Here is an 18,584-nt window from a genome sequence, read left to right as displayed (position 1 = left end):
GAGGGCCGCCGAGCAAACATGTAGATATAATTTCTCCCCTCGACTCAGAGCAGCACATGTCTGTCTGGGCTTCTCTGAGCGCCAGAGTTGATCTGCAAGAGAGATCACCACAGTTCCTCTCAAAGAACAACTTTAGACCAAGATTGATGCATTTAAGAAGAGCTGTTTATAGAACAGCTGCTTTTAACCCGACCTTAATCAAACACTTCAAGTGTAGTTATAGAAACAGAGTGACTAACCCAAACAGCACCTTGTTAACTCAATGCAGACTCTCCCTGCGAAACCCCGTCTAACGCTCCTTTTATGGGCAAAGCTGTGGAACTGGCCTAAAAGGAGAGGCCACAGTAGGTGTAGCAGCAAGAGGCACTATGATGGGTACAGAGAGCAGGGGATAAGGATACAGAAAGCCGGATTCCTATTCCTGGTTTAACTGCTTGCTAAGTCTGGAACCTCAAGTGAGTTATCTGGTCACCTAATTTCTTAAAAACCTGAGTTTCTTCATCTTTCTTTTTTCTTTTTCTTTTTCTTTTCTTTTTTTTTTTTTTTTTTTTTTTTGAGAATGGGAGGTGGGGAGGAGAGGCAGAGAGAGAGAGAGAGAGAGAGAGAGAGAATCCCAAGCAGGCACTGCCTGTCAGCATGGAGCTGGTCACGGGGCTCGATTTCATGAATTGTGAGATCATGACCTGAGCTGAGATCAAGAGTCGGACACTTAACCAACTGAGCCACCCAGGTGCCCCTGAGTTTCTTCACCTGTTAAAAAATTATAATAGTACCCTGTCTTCTTCGTGGAATTATTAGGAAATCTTACAAAATGAGCTGTGGATGTGGTCATGCCTTGGCCACACTATGGAAATAATAAGTGTATTAGTCTTCTAGGGCTGCTGTAACAAAGTACCACAAACTGGGGGTCTTAAACAACAGAAATTTATTTTCTCACCTTTCTGGAGGCTAGTAGTCCAAGATCAAGGGCTCAGCAGGCCCGGTTCCTTCTGAGGACCATGAGGGAAGGAAGGATCTGTTCCAGGCCTTTCTCACTGGCTTGTAGATGGTCATCTCCATGTTTTCAAGGCAATGTCCCACCTGTGTCTGCCTCCAAATTTCCCCCTTTTATAAGGACACTATCCGTATTAGATTAGGGCCCACCCTAAAGACCTCATTTAAAGTTGATTATTTCTATAAAGACCTTATCTCCAGGGGTGCCTCAGTGGCTCAGTCAGTTAAGCATCCAACTCTTGATCTCAGCTCAGGTCTTAGTCTCGGGGCCATGAGTTTAAGCCCTGCGTTGGGCTCCACGCGGGGTGTAAAGCCTACTTTAAAAAAATTCAAGGCCCTTATCTACAAATAAAGTCACATTCGGAGGTACTAGGGGTTAGAACTTCAACATATGAACATATGGGGGACATAATTCAACCCGTAACAGTAAGGTAAGGTGTATGTCAAGTGAGTGTGGTGGCTTGAAAAAAGTCTGCTGCTCAGATGGCCAGTAATACTAAATTGGGAAACTTGTCGTGTGAAAATAGTCTCAGCCTGTCTGTCCTTTGGTTGAACTTGAAGCAAGTGGACGTGGGGGGTGAGGAGGCAAAGAAAGAAGCGTGCCCAGATCACGGGACCACCCCAGTGTCCCAAAGGCACCCTGAAGCTTTTATCAAAATCTGAGCTTACCTAGTCGGAGTCAAATTATTTAAATATCAAATACTTAGTGCTAGCTATGTGCTGGACACCAAGCACTTTACAATTATTAATTCATTTAATCCTCCTAGCAACCCAGTAAAGGCAGCCTTAACAGTATCCCTGTTTTATAGATGGGAAGACACAGGCAGAGAGGTTAAGCAACTTGCCCAAAGTCACACAGCAAAGACCTGGTGAGGCTGGGCTTTGACGCCAGCCAGTGCACTTTCAGGGTCCCCCTGCTTGTCCTTGTGCCCTGAAGAACCTCTACACCGGGCTGGGGCGGGGGGGGGGGGTGGGTGTCATTCACTTCACCTCGAAAGAGGCAGTGCCCACAATTCTCATATGCTTTATGTCACAGATGAGTATGAGGTGGACTGGAGCAACTCTTCTTCCCCGACCTCAGGGTCTGGTGCCCCTTCGGCCGACAAAGAAAAGAGCTGGCTCTACACATTGGATCCCATCCTCATCACCATTATCGCCATGAGCTCCCTGGGCGTCCTCCTGGGGGCCACGTGTGCGGGGCTCCTGCTCTACTGCACCTGCTCCTACTCAGGGCTGAGCTCCCGCAGCTGCACCACGCTGGAGAACTACAACTTTGAGCTCTACGACGGCCTCAAGCACAAGGTCAAGATGAACCACCAGAAGTGCTGCTCCGAGGCATGACGGATTGCACCCAAATCACATCTGACGCTTCATTCCAGCAAGAGGGGCTAGTGAAGATTACATGTTTTTTTTCCCTTTGGAAACTGAATGCCATAATCTCGATCAAACCGATCCAGAATACCGCAGGTGTGGACAGAACAGACAGACGAGTAGAGGGAGGCAGGGCGATGCAGCTGCGAAGGGGGTTACAACCCACCTAGAAGCGCGGTGGCTGAGTCGTTGCTGGGACTAAGACGGGAGCTCATCTCTTTGGGGGTCACAGTTCTATTTCGTTTGTGAGTTTGTTGTTATTATATTTTATTTCTTTGGTCTGTGAGCAACTCAAAGAGGCAGAAGAGGAGAATGACTTTTCCAGGATAGAAGCAGAGTGGCGGTCATGGTACTCTGCTTCCTCTTTCTAATCAACACTTGAAAAGCAAAAGGTCTTTTCAGACTTTTCATCTTTAGGAAAAAAAAAAAAAAAAGCCGTCCAACTTATCCTGTCCTCTGATCGTTTTACGACTTTACGGGATTTGCTGTGTAGGTTCAGGCCAGCCAACCCTACAAGCTGCCGTTTCCAGTCCTAGCATTTAAGTAGGATGTTGTTGCCTTTAACTTTTTTTATCCAGGGGAAAATTGCCATTTTAGGGTCAGCATGAATAGCTCTTTCTTATATGCGATTTAAAACAAACCAGAAAGGAAACTTCACACGTCAGAAATCCACAGAAGCACCTCCATGTTAGAAGCGGACAAGCCTTAATGTGCTTTGCGACTAGGAGCCATTCATTACATCTAGACCTAGAATTTGTGGCTGTGAGGCTACTTCGTGGGGCCTCTGGTGGTGGTTTTACTTTTTCTTTACCCTCCTCCTTGCTCTTCTAAAACATACACACACACGCGTGCACACACACACACACACGTGCGCCCATTTGTCGGGCGTCTCATCCCCAAGGCATAGCATTGTTTGATACTCTCAGAGATGGGGTGGCAAATACAGGCTGTTAGTATGTTTTTCCCCCAGTGAAATGTAACTGGAGACCACTGGACGGAAAGGAGAACAGTGGAGAGGGAAAAGGAAATCCAACCTCTGTGATCATGTCATAGCCAAGGCTAAGCAGACTGTACAGAGACGTTTTGATGAATCAGTCTCTCCTATAGGCTAGTAAACATTGACTATTCCTCGGGGTTTACAAACTTTCAGGAGAGGCAGGTAGGATGTACGTGAGCTGATTTGAGCCAGAAGTATGCAAGGACCAAAACACTAACAACACTGCTTCAACCCCAGAGAGACCTATGTTCTTAGGTCTCTCTTAGGTCACACACACACACACACACACACACACTTTATGTATTTTTTATTAAGTGCCTTGAAACAATGAAGAAACTGTATTTTCCCTCTATGTAGAAATCAGTGAGTATCCTCTAAGTAAGGCATCCCTTCTTCCCTAACCCCTGTGGCCCCACTGCCAGCTCCCCCAACTCACCGCTGATCCTACTAATGGATTGAGCCCTGCTTCCCGAGGCGCAGTCATAGCCCTCGATGACTCTCAGCTACTCTAGAAGGGGAGGCATCAGAAAAACCGTGTGAAGGATAAGATTGTCCGCGTCAAGATCCAAATCTTGATTTTGTAGTAATGCCTAAAGATTGCCTGTGTGCTGGAAATACCTTTGAAACCCCACCAGTATGCCCAGCCCATTGCTTATCAGTGGTAAACTGTCAGACCATTTTTGCTGCTATGGTCACCCACAAGTTCATTTGTCTCCTACCCAGGTGAAAGGGAAAGGGTGAATGGGACTGGCTGATTCCCTTACATGTTAACTTACGGAAATACTAGTTCAAATGGTAATGTCACAGTGTTTTGTATGCAGAGAGGGAGAGTCCAAACCGACAGCTATTTATTCATATATGTGTGTCTTTGCGAGCCTTTGAGTTCTCTGTATCTACTGTGTATGTGAATGGTCACGTGGGACTCAGTGATGTTGTTGTGACTTTGACCTAGGGCCCGAGTGTCACCGCTGATCTCGCACTCGTTGGCACAGTGGTAGTTAGAGGTGAAAAGTAAAGCTGTCAAGCCCAAGGGCTTAGCTTTAGGACCCCCCCCCCCCCACCGAGCTGGGCATGCAGCAGAAGCAAGTTTTTCATTAGCCCACCCTCCTCTTCGCCTTCCCACGTAGCTCAGTGTTCGGGAAGCTAGCAAGTCCTAGGGATTTCCAGAAGTTGCCTGCAGAAGAAGAGAAGTTCAAAAGCCTACCCTGGGGGTCCTGGCCCACTCATGCTCAGCGGGCCATTGTACAGTTCCCCAAAGACCAGCCCTGTCTTCGGCCTGCAGTTTGCCTCTAAGTTACCCACAACCCAACCTGCATCCCTCTCCCAGTCCTCGAACCATACTCACCATTGGCTGGTTTGAGGCCCTGGGTGGGCCCTGCTAAAGGAAAGCTGGCCATCCGGGGTTGCATGTAGATACCTCAGCAACACCAGAGGCTGGGCTGTCCTAAGACAGAAAGACAGTGGGGCCTGATTCTAACTCGGCCAGGGGGCACCCTGGTGCACTTGTTTTCTCTATCTGCAGGTAGGCTAGCTGACCCGTCTCCTTGAATCGTTCCCTTTGGGAAACCCAACTCACAGTATTGATCTCCTTTTTTGCCTTGTACTGAATGACACATTACCTCCACGCTCTCCCGGACTAGGCAGTCAACAGGGCCACAGGGTTGCTTTCTCTCTTGGGCGGGGATGGGGAGTTGACAGGGTTGAGGGTCCGAGGAATGAGCATGAATACAAGAACACAAAGGGAAAGGTTAAGCTGTCACACAGAAGATTAACTTTTCCAGAGTTTGCAGCTAAAGGTATTCGACCATTCGCTGGCTGAGCCAGATCATGGGAACTTGAGAGCTTTTACTGTGATTCTTCAATGTAAAAAATAAACGACAAGGTCAAACTGTGTTTATATGATTTGTATAAAGCCTTTTTAAGATTGCTATTTAAATAAACATTATACCAGAGATATTTTTCTGCGTATTTTTTATCGGAGACAAAGAGACTTGGATTGAGCATGACCAAAGCATCCCAGTTTGCCCAAGGCTTCCCCTGGTGTTAGTACTGAAAATCTTATGTCCCTGGAAACCTCTCAATCCCAGCCAAACCAGGATGGTTTGTCATTCTCCTAGGACAATGTTTCTAAACACTTCTTATGGAGTTAGTAGGTCGATTGGCTGGCTTTTTATAAAGTGAAAGATGGGGATGGGGAATGGGCTACCTGGACAGGTCAGCTACTTTAACTCAAAGGCTTGCCCAGTAAAGTTCCAAGACTATGATCCCTGTCAACCCCCCCCCTCGCCCCCAAGATATTGCCAATCCCCTGCAACTTTTGACTCTTCGCTGCTTCTTCCTGGTCAAACATTAGCTTGTCAACATCTGTGCTGATTTTAAGGTCTGTGACACTGCTCCTCAAAGTGTGGACCAGCGGATTAGCATCACTTGAGAACTTGTCAGAGTTGTACATTCTTGGGCTCCACTCCAGATCTACTGATTAAAACACTCTGGGACGAGGGCCTAGGGATCCTGTGTTTTAACAGCCCTTCCAGGGGGTTCTGGGACACTTTCAAGTTTAAGAACGTCTGGTCTCAGAGAAAGGCAAAGTAGCCTGGCCTCCCAAAATGGTCAGGGATCTTTTCAACGATGGGTTATTGGATTCAAAGCAAACTAGACTTTGGCCAGGGAAAGCTAAATTAGGAGGTTGAGTTCACCTCTAGGCAGTACCAGGTCCCAGGGAAGGAGGAGGGAGAAGCTGTACCATGAACTTCCCACAGACACATAAATGGGAGACTCCACAAGACAAATTTGCCACCCCCCATCCTGAGACTGTATTCACCCTGGAAAGGAAATTTGGTTCAATCATTTACTCAGGAAATGTTTTTGAGTATTTCCTGATTCTATAAGCTCTTGGAGCCTACACTCCAGTGAAGGGGACAGAAAGCAAATAGCCAAACACATAGAATAAGGACTGGTTATGTAAAAGCAATAAACCGGTGGCTCTGATGGAAAATTACTAGACATTGAAGGTGTAATATTTGTGTTACTTGAGTTTGTATTTGCAAAACACGGCTCTTTATTACTGATGTTATAGGATTTGCAGTAATTACATAAAACTGTCTAATTTTAGAGTCAACAACACTTATCATAATGAAATCTAATGAATCTGAAATCTAATACAATATATCTCTTTAGAACTCCCTTTTAAAAATCACTAAGGTCACTCCCACTAACTGGGTGGTCAGAAAAGGCCTCTGAGGAGGTAATATTTAAGCTAAAACCTGAATTGACGGGGAGGAGTCAGCTCAGCCAAGTGCCTGGGAGAAGCTTTCCAAATTGAAGGAACAGCACTGAGAGATCCCTGCTGTGGGAAAGAGTTTGCTGCGCCCCCTAGGAACACAAAGCAATGGTTGGTTAAAAGCAGGATCGTGAGGGGGGAAAGGCATGGAGAAGAGGCCGGGGAGCCGGGTAAGATCCTTTAAGGCACAGTGGGGAGATGCTCTCTGATCTGTATCACCCTTTGGCCTTCCTTAATTTAGAGAAAAGACAGCTCCTCACCCTGACCCCCACCACCACCCCTTGCCATTCTTCACTGGCCGGTAAGGTCACCACAGTCAAATTTCTGCAACTTCCCTCTCTGCCCCCCTGTGATCTTGACGGTATCATGTGTCTCCTGAGATGCCTGCTTCTATCATATTACTGACCTTAGCAACAGTAACAGAGGTTACAATGAAAGCAAATTTGTACTTGCCTTTAGTTGAGATTTTGGGTATTTTCAAGGTCCTAAGAAACTAATAATATCTCCCGGTCCCTAGCCATCTAGTGTTTATATAAGGTCTTTTTTTTTTTTTTTTTCCTTATCTGCATCCTTCTGGAAATGTTTATACAACCCTCAGGGGAGGGAGTGAAATGAAGTTGGAACAAGCCCATCCTTGAGGGAAACAGGACCCATCTGGATGCTGAGGTGCCCTTGTCTCTGCGACGTTGGTGGTAGCGATGGGGGGGGGAGGGGGGGGCGCGCGGCGGGGGGAAGGGAAGCCTGAAGAAGAAATGGAAAGATGACTCGGTTCCAGCTCTTACAGGCTTCAGGCTCTAATCCCAGGCTGAGCGAAACAAATTCCTGGGGAAACATTTTCCCCGCCAGGGGACTGGGTGTGAGGGGAGGAGGTGATGGTCAGAATAGGAAATGCTACCTGTGTGGGTCCTCGGAGCTGCCTTGCATCCACCCACAGGCTCCCCAGAAACCGTGACTCTTGTTCCCGTCAACAAAATGGGAAGGGCCCTAAGAAGCCAAAGGCCTGGGAGGCGGAGGCACAGCTTGCTTCTGAATTCCCACTTCTCAGAATTCCTGGGCCTCGCAGCCCGCAAGGCTTGGCCTCCTCGTTCCTTTCCTTTGACCCTGTGAGGAGCTGCTGGAGGAAGGGCATGCCTTCTCCGTACTCCCTGAAGACCGGGCTGAGAGACCTCTGAGGGAGGGGCTGCCGTTGTTTTCGCAGCTTATCCAGAGAATGACACCTGTTTCCTCTCTCTCCCCTGCCAGAAAACCCTATACGACACCTGTGCGTGCAGGCACACGGTTCCTGTCATGGCTGGCTTTCAAGTGCTATGAGAACAAGAGACCCTTCCACTGAGGACTCATGCCTCGCCTGGCCCCAGGGTCTGAGCCTTTCCTCATCCCTCCTCCTGCCCTGTGGCAGCAGGTTAGCAGGGCCCCTGTCTCCACGGAGGACCCGGCCCAAGCAGGTCCCACACAGGGTGCAAAACCCTGTCCTGAGGCCCAGCCGGGCCCGTGTGCACACAGAGGGGCCCAGAAAAGCCCTCCACCAGCAGGAGGCCAAGGACCCAGGATGTGAAGATTTGGGGTGCTCTGCTCTGGGCCCCTCACCAAACCAGCCGGCCTGGGCAGCCGCGGTCAGGCGTGGACTCTCTGACGCCCCCGTTCGGACAGAGTCCCCTGGAAACCGGTACAGTTCTCGCCAAGGGCAAGCGGCAGCCTCCGCAGCCCCCAGGCCTCGCTTAGAACCGTCTGCAGGGCCAGGATGCTGCGGTTTGGAGCACAGCTCCGCTAATAAATCTCCATCCTGAAGCCCTTGACTGCCTCCGCTGGGAGCTGAAGCGCAGCCTTTCCGAGCGCCCGCTGGCTGCCCACCCCCCCCGCCCTGCCAAGCTTCACGCATAAGCGCCCTGGCAGGGCCTTGCCTCCAGAGCCCTGGCAGGCAGCCTTTCTGGATTTGCCCTCTTTCTCTACCTTTCCCCCCGCCACCCTCACCACCTAATCTTCTTGATTACTCACATTTCTATTCCCAGCCAATGATTTTTAAATCCTGTGGGAGTTCAAAGAAACCTTTAGAGGGTTTTGAAATGCACAGCGCTCTTCTAACCTTGAACGTGGGCATGCTGAGGAGGTGGGAGAGCTCTGGTCCCAGAACTTGCGAGACCAGGGTTCTCAGCTTTGCCTCAGAGCACAGTGACCTCGGGAAGGTGATGCACATTTTGGCTTTCCCATCTGGGCAGAGGGCAGTTGGGCTAAACCAACTCTGAGCCCCGGGCTCTGACATCCTAGCGATGGAACAGTTCTGTTTGGTTGTCTGTGTGTCGCACGGTCCGAAAAAGCTCTGCAGAGCCTCCTGTCCCTGCCTTGCCTCCGTGTCCCTACTGCGGAGGCGCCGGGGAGCACATCCTTGGGCTTGACTCCACTGTGGAGCTGGCCCAAATCCCAGCTCCGTCTCGGCAGAAGTGCTCTCTTTGCCAGAGCCCCATGGAAGCAGATGTGCTTACTGGTCTCCCACTAACTCCTGAGAAAATAATTAATGCATGGATTCATTCATGTAGTGAACACGTTTTATATTAAATGCATGCTATGTGCCTTGCTAGGTGCTAGGGGACAGTGATAGGCATAACAGACGTGGTCCCCGCCTTCAAGGAGCTTACGATCCAGACGGACATAAGTGAATCCAATAACCACACGAATCTATCATCATAACCAGGGCAAGAGCTGTGGAGTGACGTGTGGACAGCTGTGAGTTCGTGAGGGGTCAGGGAAGCCTGAGCACCGCGGCCCATGGGAGCTGAAACCCCGGGCCGGGTCAGGTGAATGGGAAGGGCAGGGGGAGAATGTGTCAGAGAGAAGGGCCAGCATGGACAGAGGTTCGGAGCCAGAGGGAAACCCGGGTGGAGCAAAAGCAGGGGGTAAGGAGAAACGTCTCGCTCCCTCTTTGTACCAGGACCTCCAGCTCCGACCTGGCACTTACCATACAAACACAATAAATGTTTCCTAAAGGAATGAGTGATGTATATCAATTCTTCCTCATTGCTACCTGTGCTCCACTCTAGACGCAAACCTGACAGATTTCCTAGAGGCTGCACTGAGAAATTATGCCCCCAAGTTCCAACGTGGAGATGGGCACTGTTTCGGTTTAGATATGATGATTCAGGTTAAATATATTCGGATTAAAATACCGTTGAAAAAGTTGGAGGCTTGCCAGAGTTAACAAATTAAAATATCCCGTGCAGCCACTGTGGAAAAGAGGAGGGTGGTTCCTCAACATGTTATTCATAGAATTACCATGTGATCCCGCAATTCCACTCCTAAGTACATACACCCAAAAGAATTGAAAGCAGGGGACCAGATACTTGTGCACCAACATCCACAGCAGCGTTATTCACGATAGTCAACAAGTGGAAGCAATCCCAATGTCTGTCAACAGGTAAGAAAATAAAATTGGGCACACGTGTATAGTAGAATATCGTGCGGCCTCAAAAGGGAATGATGTTCTGATACATGTTACAACATAGATGAACTCTGAAAATATTATCCTAAATGAACTAAGCCAGACACAGCAGGACATGTCCTACGATTCCACTAATAGGAGATACCTAGAACAGGAAAATTCAAAGAGACAGCAAGTGCCTCAGAAGTTACCAAAGGCTGGGGGGAGGAAGAACAGGGAATTGCTGTTTAACAGGTACAGAATCTGGGATGGTGGCAAAGTTCTAGAAATGGGTAGTGGTGAGGATCGCACAACATTGTGAATGTACTTAATTCCACTGAACTGTGTGCTAAAAAATGTTTAAAACGGTCAATTTTATGTTCTGCACATTTTACCACAATTTAAAAAAGCAACTTGCCTTTTTTAAGAAGTCTTATTTTCTATGTCTAATACTCGGGACATACTCAAACTGAGCATTTACTCTTTGCCTGAAATTTACATTTAAGTGGGTTTCGTGTATCCTATCTGGCAACCCTAAATGTGGGGCTTTATCTTCACCATGAGCTTCCTAGAACCTTCCCAGGATTCAGGTACCATCATTTCAAAACCCAAACTGGGTGCTTGTGGTCTGATAGGGATGTGTGTACAAACTAGGCTAGGATATCAGGGGGGTGCCTGCCCTAATTATAGACTCAGCCCTACACAGAGGCCACGAAGTGACTCCCTCAGCCCTCACTCGCTCCCTCAGTGAAGAGGTAGAGATTAAAAATCTTGGTTGGGTTTCCCATCTGTTGTTTAATCATCATGATCCACAAATGCAGTAAAAGCTGGTTGTAAACCCCGTCTTACGATTGACCACGTGGCTAGAATTACAGTTGCAGATGGCGACGCTCATGCGGATGACTCAGACGATGGCCTTGTCCCCCGCCATCAATGCGTCTTCACACCAGAGTTGGTAAGAACCCATGGGGTGCCCAGATGCCTAATTGTACCACCGCTTGCACCCATGTCTTCTCGATGAAAGAAATTGCCTCCCCGGCTCATCATGCAGCAAGAAACAACAGGTGCAAGAGGCAAAGGCCACTTTGGAACCATTTGGACCAGAGAACATGGCTCAGTGTAACAAGAGCGCCCACAGACTTGGCATGCTTGCGTTAATCTGCCTGCGATGTGGGCCTGGAGTCGGACCACAGCCCCGGAGTCCACGGCTGCCATTCCAGGTGGTCCCACCTACTCCTTCTCCCAACCGAGACGAAAGGCGTCGGGGGAGGGCATTTCGTGAAGAGATGGGTCGTGTCCAATTCATTTTTACTAGGTGCTGACAAGTCACCGCGAAAGTCTGGAAATGCGTAGCACAGCAAAAACACACGGGTCACAATGCACTGGTGAATGATTACCAGAGGAGAAATTCATTACAGGCTGCTCTCAGCTCCCATCACATAAGGAAGTGTTACATTAACAAGATGGAAGGTCCCTGTGCTCCCCTCCCCACCACAGCCGCCACTGCCCCTGCCTGCCACCCCACTATTTCAATTTGTGTTGCATGGTGGGAGTGAAGCCCAAAGGCGGGGAAGTTCATTCAGCTACACTAATCAAAAAGGGGGCCACGGCGGCAGCCAATGCCAATGGCAGCAGATTCAACCTGCCTGCTATGCGAAATTCTTTACGTCCGGCCTGCACCGGCTGTGACTGCTACTGTAAGTCTGGTACCTATCTATGGCATGAAAACAGGGTGAGGGTTTTTTGGAGGGAGTGGGGAGGGCTGGTCCTATAATTTGCTTTTCATCCTGGGTGCACGTATGTCCCGGTAGATGTGCCTGGCCATCACCCCTGTTGGCCTCCAGGTCCCTTGTGCTTCTGCCCTGTGCTGACACAGACACAGACCGATGTAGAACCTAGTAGGTGCCAGCATAGATTCTGCGCTGGAGACAGCGGAATGACCAGGATGAATGAGATACACTGGGTTTGGAGCCCCTCTGGACCAACAGGTGCTGGGGCAACGGGAACAGGGAGTCTCCGTTTTGTGGTGGCCAAGAGGACGTCACAGATCAAGTGGCCTTCAAGTCCTTGCTCTCCAGTGTCACATGCAGTCATTGTCTCATTCCTCTTCCTAATCCCTCTTCTCCAATTACCACTTCCCACATTAAAGAATCACAGGCCACAAATGGAAGGTTAGCAGAGAGTCAACAGCACGCAGACAGATGGGTCAATAGTTCTTCCTTAATGGGATTTCTGCTCCTTCGAGATGCCATTCACAGCCATTCACATGCCGAGGGGCCAGCCAGCTGAATCTGCTTTTAAAGTCAAATGCGCAGCCAGGCCCAGAACCGACAGGCTCTGCCCGGGAGGGGGCTTCTCCGCAGGTGCCTTCTGCAGAAGACTAAAGAGTTCAGTCCTCTGGCCTCACCCTTGCACCCAGCTCCTCCCCACTGAGAGGCCCGGTCGCGTTCCCGTTGCAAATGCCACCCTAAAGTGGATGAGCGAACCCCGGCACACCCGCCAGCCGACAGCTTGCAGCTGGCCCGGACTGAAAGCTGCCATTTCCTGATGGGGCTTTCTCTGGGCTTCAGCAGAGAGAGAGCGCCTCTCCCAGCAGCGCACCGTGGAGACGTGCCCTCAGCTTTCCCCGCACGGGGGGAACCTTCAAAACTGTTCCATTTGTCTAAGCCCCATCCATCTTTAATGTCAGAGCCTCCGTTTTCTCCTCACTTCCTTTTTCACAGCAGCCAAGAAAGAAAATGTCACTGCATTTGGGGCCGATTCAACAGGCAGGCTTAGACGGGTGTTCTATTTCATTCTCCTGGCCCCCATGGTTTTAAATCCCGGGGAGTCTTTAGGGGCTGCCCCTCCACCCGCTCCACTCCTGTGTTCGTTCGGCACCGCTCTGTCTCCCCCGCTACGTGCTCCTCACTTGCATTCTTCGAGAGCATCAGCCTCATTGCTCACAAAGCCCTAGTTGTCTGCGGCCCCTGGAAACAGGACAGCGTGCTGATATTTCCTGGGGGGGAAGGGGCTTGCCAGGTGAGGCTGTCGCCTCCCCCATCAACATCCTGACAGGGATTTGGAGGCTGAACAGCTGATGCAAGCAAATGTCCCCTGTGCCGCCTTTTAGAAACCACGATCCCCAAATTTGTCCAAAACACGTGGAACCATCCCGAGCTGTGGCAGGTTGCTTGGGAAGAGTGTATGTACCTGCTCTCCCCCGCACGCCTCAAAAAGACTTTAAGCCGTGAAAGGCAGGTGGCAGTTCGGATGAAGATGACAGGTAGAATGCATCCCCGACAGCCCCCGGCTCACCCGGAAGTAGGGAGCTGATGCCCTGATTGATACCTGAGGGGGAGGCTGTCAGCAGGGAGGACAGGAGGGAGATAAGGGACTCCATCAGTGTCAGACCCAGCCTGATGCACACAGCTGTAAATCACTTTGGGTAAAGATTCTCAGCTGCTGGAGTGAAGAAGGGCGAGCAGGCAACAGGAAAATGAGGGGACAAGCACCTGGGTGGGCCCGGGGCTCTGGGATAAAGACGCTTGGCTGGGCCCCAGATGGAGATGCGCGAAACTCGGAACTCCCTCCGTCCGTCCTCAGCCCAAGCAGAGGTACAGCACTTTCCTGAGTCAATTGCCGAGGGTTAGAATACAATCTAGGGTGACCTTTAGAGCATGTAAGTTAGGTCTCGATAATGCTGTTATAAATGCATATATTCCAACCAGCTGCCCAGGACGACTACGGTGGAAATCCTCCGCCCTCCCCTTCGACCCACTGCAGGAAGGCGGACGAGATCACTGTTGATGTTCTCGCCCGTCCCTGCCCACTGATACCTGGAGTGAGAAGGCGCACACGGTGAACTGTAAGGAAAGGAGGCCTCAAAGGCTCAGCGCTTTGATGAGAAAAGATTTCTCCAATCCCAGAAAGCCCCAAGACTGCACTCCATCAACTCCCAACCATCCTGCGGATGTGATTAGCATGGGCCAAACCCATTTCAGAGATTGTCTTTGGACATGTTTTAATTAGACATTTACAAAATAATAACCTTTTTTTTTTTCCAGGGGACAGAGATTCCTAAGTTGGAAATAATGAACGGATTAGCGATTAATTGCTGGCAGGTGTGGGGAGAAGCCATCTACGGCTTCTTAGCATTTTCCCCCCTTCCTCTCTTAAGATCGTTCTTTCTTATTTTAATTAATTTTTGCCACCCCAGCATTCCTCATCAAATATTCAAATAAACTAAACAAATAGAGTGTACTGAGACCAAAGTACTCAATATGGTGTTTAATTGGAATTGTAGCCTTGTTTTCTCCCGGTGGAGTCTCAGGGTACCTGGAAGCTTTCCCTGGCAGTGGAATTGGACTCCAAAAGTGCATTTTTAGCATCCAGTTAATCTTCCTTCCAGGTGCCGAGGGTATGGCTTGATTGAAACGAGGAGAAGTAAGCCATTGAGTGGTTTGTGGTTTCTCTTCCCCCGTAAGGAACAGAGGCGGTAACACAACAAGGCTGTGGACTTTCTCCCACCCACCTGCGTCACCGTTCACTCCTGGGTGTCTATCCCACGTGACACACGCTGGCGGACGCACCACGCGGCCGTTGCACAGGCCAAGGCCTGGTAGCAGGTGCATGCCTTTGGTGGCCAGCACCTCTTGCGGCTCTGCTGGGGGCCTGCCGGCCCCGTTGCGCACCTCAACGACTAAGTCTGGCACAAGGATCCCGATCCGTGTACTCAAACCGAAGTCATGGCCAGAGGAGGGGTGACAGGCAAGACATGTGCTTGTGTACAAGACCCCAGCGCTCGCCTCCCAGGGAATGTGGACCTCATATAAAGTTCTGCTCTTTCCAAAGGGACAGCCGCTCGGAACGGCTATGGTGTGGGGCACTCGGGATCTCTTCCTGAATGAGTGAACGGTCCTTGTCTAACTCCAAGAGAGGGCTTCAAGGACATAGGTCTGGCTGTAATGGAGCCAGAGCTATTGGCTGTTTCAAAATGAGTTATGGGCTTCGGGACATTACTCCGGTGCCTTCCAACAGTTGAGAGACTCCTTAGGAGAGAGGGCCTAGGCTGTCTTCTGAAAAGCAGCCACATCGTTGGGCCGTGACCATAGACTTATCCAGAAATAGTGATTAGTAAGAATAAAAAAGGAACGGAAGGGGGGTTTTAAAAGAGTGTCTCTGGCGACCACTCTCTCCTTCAGCTCAAAGTATTTGCAGATCGAGGCAAAGACAGAAGTAGTTTGCTGTGACTGATGGAGCCCAGATGATTCCTTGTCAAGGATTTCAGTAACCGTGAACTGAAAGGTAAAGCAAGGTGGGGGGTGGCAGGAAAAGAGCCATGGGGAGTGGGGACACTGCTAGTCGGGAAGCTGGTAAGGAAATGAGAGTTGCTTCTGAGGGCTTCTAAAACCATGAGGGCGGAACGAGGGATCCAGCCGGAGGGAAGATTTTCTGGTGCTTCTCTCAATCAATCTTTTTCTCTCTCCCAAATTTGGAAGCATTAAAGGACTGGAATACTGGTATAGGGATCCTAAAGCAGCCGTGTATATGGTTTTTGTTTTTGAATCCTCGGGGATAGACTATTGGGCAGCTGTAAAAAAAAATCGTAACAGCAAGAAAGTTCTTTATGTATAAATATGAAAAGATCTTTAAGACGTAGAGTGAAGCCAAGAAGCGAACTGAAGAATGATGTCTAGCATGCAGCACAGACCATATAAATTGCAGGGCTGTGCAAATTGAAATGGAGGGGCAGGGGGGTCAAAAATTACTAAGAATTGCAAGACAGCAAGAGCAGAGCATTAAATCCAAGGCAAGGCCCTCCTGAACACGGGGCCCTGTGTGACTGCCACACGCATTCTCCATACCCACAAAGCCAGTATTGCTGGTATGCCTCCATGCGGTAAACCTGAAATGCTCAACAAGAACTAAATAATGAGGTTCACCCGCGGAGGAGTAGGTGAGCACTAGGGCAAGGAAGAGAAGAAAGGAGAAGAATTTCCACCATAAGCCTATTCGCATTTTTTAATGTTTGAGCTCTATGGATGTTATCTAGTCAAAAGTTAAAATAATCAGGAAAAAGTTTCAGGGCTCTAGGAAAGTCCACATAGACTATAAGCAATACATAGGCTCCCATTTGCATTAAACCGTCCCCTCTCTCACCACTCACTCACTTGCCAATGGACTCAGACTTCCAGGAAGCCAAATAAATAGCAAATATTCTGTGTGTGTGTGTGTGTGTGTGTGTGTGTGTGTGTGATCTCTGTGAGGATCTCCTCAGCCTCCTGAACTTTGGTAGGCCTTGGGCACCTGGGCCAGTGTGTACTTTCACAGAGGCTGCCCTCCAGGTTAATACGTGGTACCCCTCTTGTGAGCAAAGGGACTCCAAATCTCATGAAATGCATGCGTTAGATGAATGTATCAGTAATAACACGATGCTTCAAGTTTAACTAAAAAGACATCTTCAGAATGGTGCAACCCAAAGAAACAGAGACAGAACCTGAGATGCTCCTGAATCACAAGGAAAAATAATAGTTTACGCATACTGAGTACCTACCGTGTGCTAAGTGAATTATTCTTTTAATCCTCATGATTCCCTGTAAAGCACATTCCACTACTTTTCTCATTTTGTGGATAAGGAAAATGAAGTCCAAAGAGGAAAAGTTGCCTGATATTACCCTGCCAGTGAAACATAGAGCCAGCCAAAGACATCCTGGCTCCTGGGCCCACGCTCTAAACCACTAAGCACATAGGAGGGAAGCCCCAACTCTGATGTAAATGATCTATATGATATCTGCCTAAAATGTAATAATTCTTCTCAGCTGTTCCACCTATCGGATCTTCCATCCAGACACAAGTAGGCTAATTTGGAAGTAAGGGCTGACTACTTCCATTTGGGCAGATTTGGCGATGAGTTCTTTCATGCCATGAAGTCAAATGAACACTCGGCTCACCACTGTTTAAGGCCCACATTACTGTTCAGTATGGCCCTGGACTCCCATTTTTTTTGGAAAGGTTTCTTAAATTTTGACAACTGACACCTCTTGGGAACAAGTCTCCCGAGACTGACCCATAAGCTCTCCACGTGATGTAAGTGGTAAGGCAGTTAAGAAGAGTGATGAGGAATTATTTCCAAGAGTACAGATAAATCACTATAATAATCCAGAGGCACAGAGGTGAAGATCAGAGGCAGAGGTTAACATTCCCTAGCTGAGGGAAAGAAGACTCCAGGACTCAACTGAAATTGGCTGTAAAACTATTACAAAGGCTGGACCAAACTGCAACATTCCTTTGTGAATTTTTCCCCTTCTGAGTTGGCTGGGACACCAGGAACAAGAATCGATGTAAGAGAATCATACATATGCCTGCACCGTCTATATTGTCTTGCATTTATCCTCCACCAAATTGTGGTGACTGCTTTGATGAAAAAGCCAACTTAGGAGAGTGTTTTAGCACCTGAAACACTCCAAGGTTCTGGATATATGTTTGTGGAAATGGTGAATGAATGAATGAATGAATGACTCATCAGTCAAGTGATACGCTATCATAACCCTTAAATGGGTTATACAAGAAATATCTCATTATCAAAATCCAACCCCTCCCTGCAGCCAACCAATGAAATAGTCAAATGATCTCTTCCCATTGATGCTTTATGGTAATTGCTAGAAATTCTATTCCCAGTAGGCAGAAGCTGGAGATGAAACAGAACCAATATCAAATTTCTTCATCGAGAATTGGAAGGTGAAAACAAAGTGTCTTGAATGTAGTAAAAGAGGAACATCTTGCAGATCAGCTTAATATATTGCCCTTGAATGTCTAAATGTATTTGTGTGTTACTGTCAAGTAACTACTCAATAAATGCTTTCAAGTTTGTCTGGCTTGTTCAGATTTAAAATATTAGGAGAGAAGAGAGGTTTGGCTGAGTTTTACAAATTCAATACCCAAGGTAGTATGGAGGGAAATAAAAACAGCTGGAATTTGTGTAGTTGCTAATTTAGTTGAAGAATAAGCATCCATCTAAGAAAAAAAAAATCCCTCTGCCACACCTGGAAGAGCCAGTTATAGAAGGGAAGGTAATTGCCAAAAGGACATTTTCCTTATTGAAAAATAAAAACCGTAATTTTATGCAAACTGCCATGCAGTCTTTTTCTTCTTCTTTTTATTTTTCTTTTTCTTTTTCTTTTTTCAGTTTCAGAGTGATGAAACAGGAAGCAAGAATGTGGTTTGGGGACTTTTATAAGACTAATAAGGCCAGGCTTTCTTGGGAAAGAGACAAGTTGAACCTCAGCCAGGTGATGAGACACGACAAGGAGGTCGAAGTACTAAAGGTGTTCAGTAAAAGCTGTAGGATGAGGGAAACTGCCAGGAGCTTGTGAGGAGAGACCAAGGCATTGGTCTAACACTCTAAGAATAATTGAAAATAGGGACATTTTGCTTAGAGGGAAGAAAGGAAAAGCAGAGTTACGAATAAACACTGGTTGATAATCAAAGTCTAATGAGACAAAGACTTAAGCTGCACATCGATTTTTGTACAGCAGTTGTTTGCATGTTTT

The 18,584-nt window shown here is 48.3% G+C and overlaps 1 protein-coding gene across 3 annotated transcripts in view; it reads left to right on the top strand.

Moving 5' to 3' along the window:
• Positions 1-5,317, top strand: part of NRP2 (neuropilin 2) — a 116,497-nt gene extending 111,180 nt beyond the window's left edge. For all 3 annotated transcript variants that reach the window (XM_047082172.1, XM_047082171.1, XM_047082170.1), the window contains exon 17: positions 2,030-5,317. In XM_047082172.1, the coding sequence (XP_046938128.1) occupies positions 2,030-2,334 (305 nt within the window). In that variant the 3' untranslated portion in view covers positions 2,335-5,317. The remainder of the gene's footprint in view (positions 1-2,029) is intronic.
• The last annotated feature ends 13,267 nt before the right edge of the window (positions 5,318-18,584 follow it).

Source organism: Lynx rufus, unplaced genomic scaffold (genome assembly GCF_022079265.1).
Source record: "Lynx rufus isolate CCGP_SWC_20201006 ecotype Redwood Valley unplaced genomic scaffold, mLynRuf1.p SCAF_2, whole genome shotgun sequence".
Taxonomy (NCBI): domain Eukaryota; kingdom Metazoa; phylum Chordata; class Mammalia; order Carnivora; family Felidae; genus Lynx; species Lynx rufus.
Note: the sequence above shows the minus strand (reverse complement) of the source record. Positions and strands in the feature narration are given on the sequence as shown.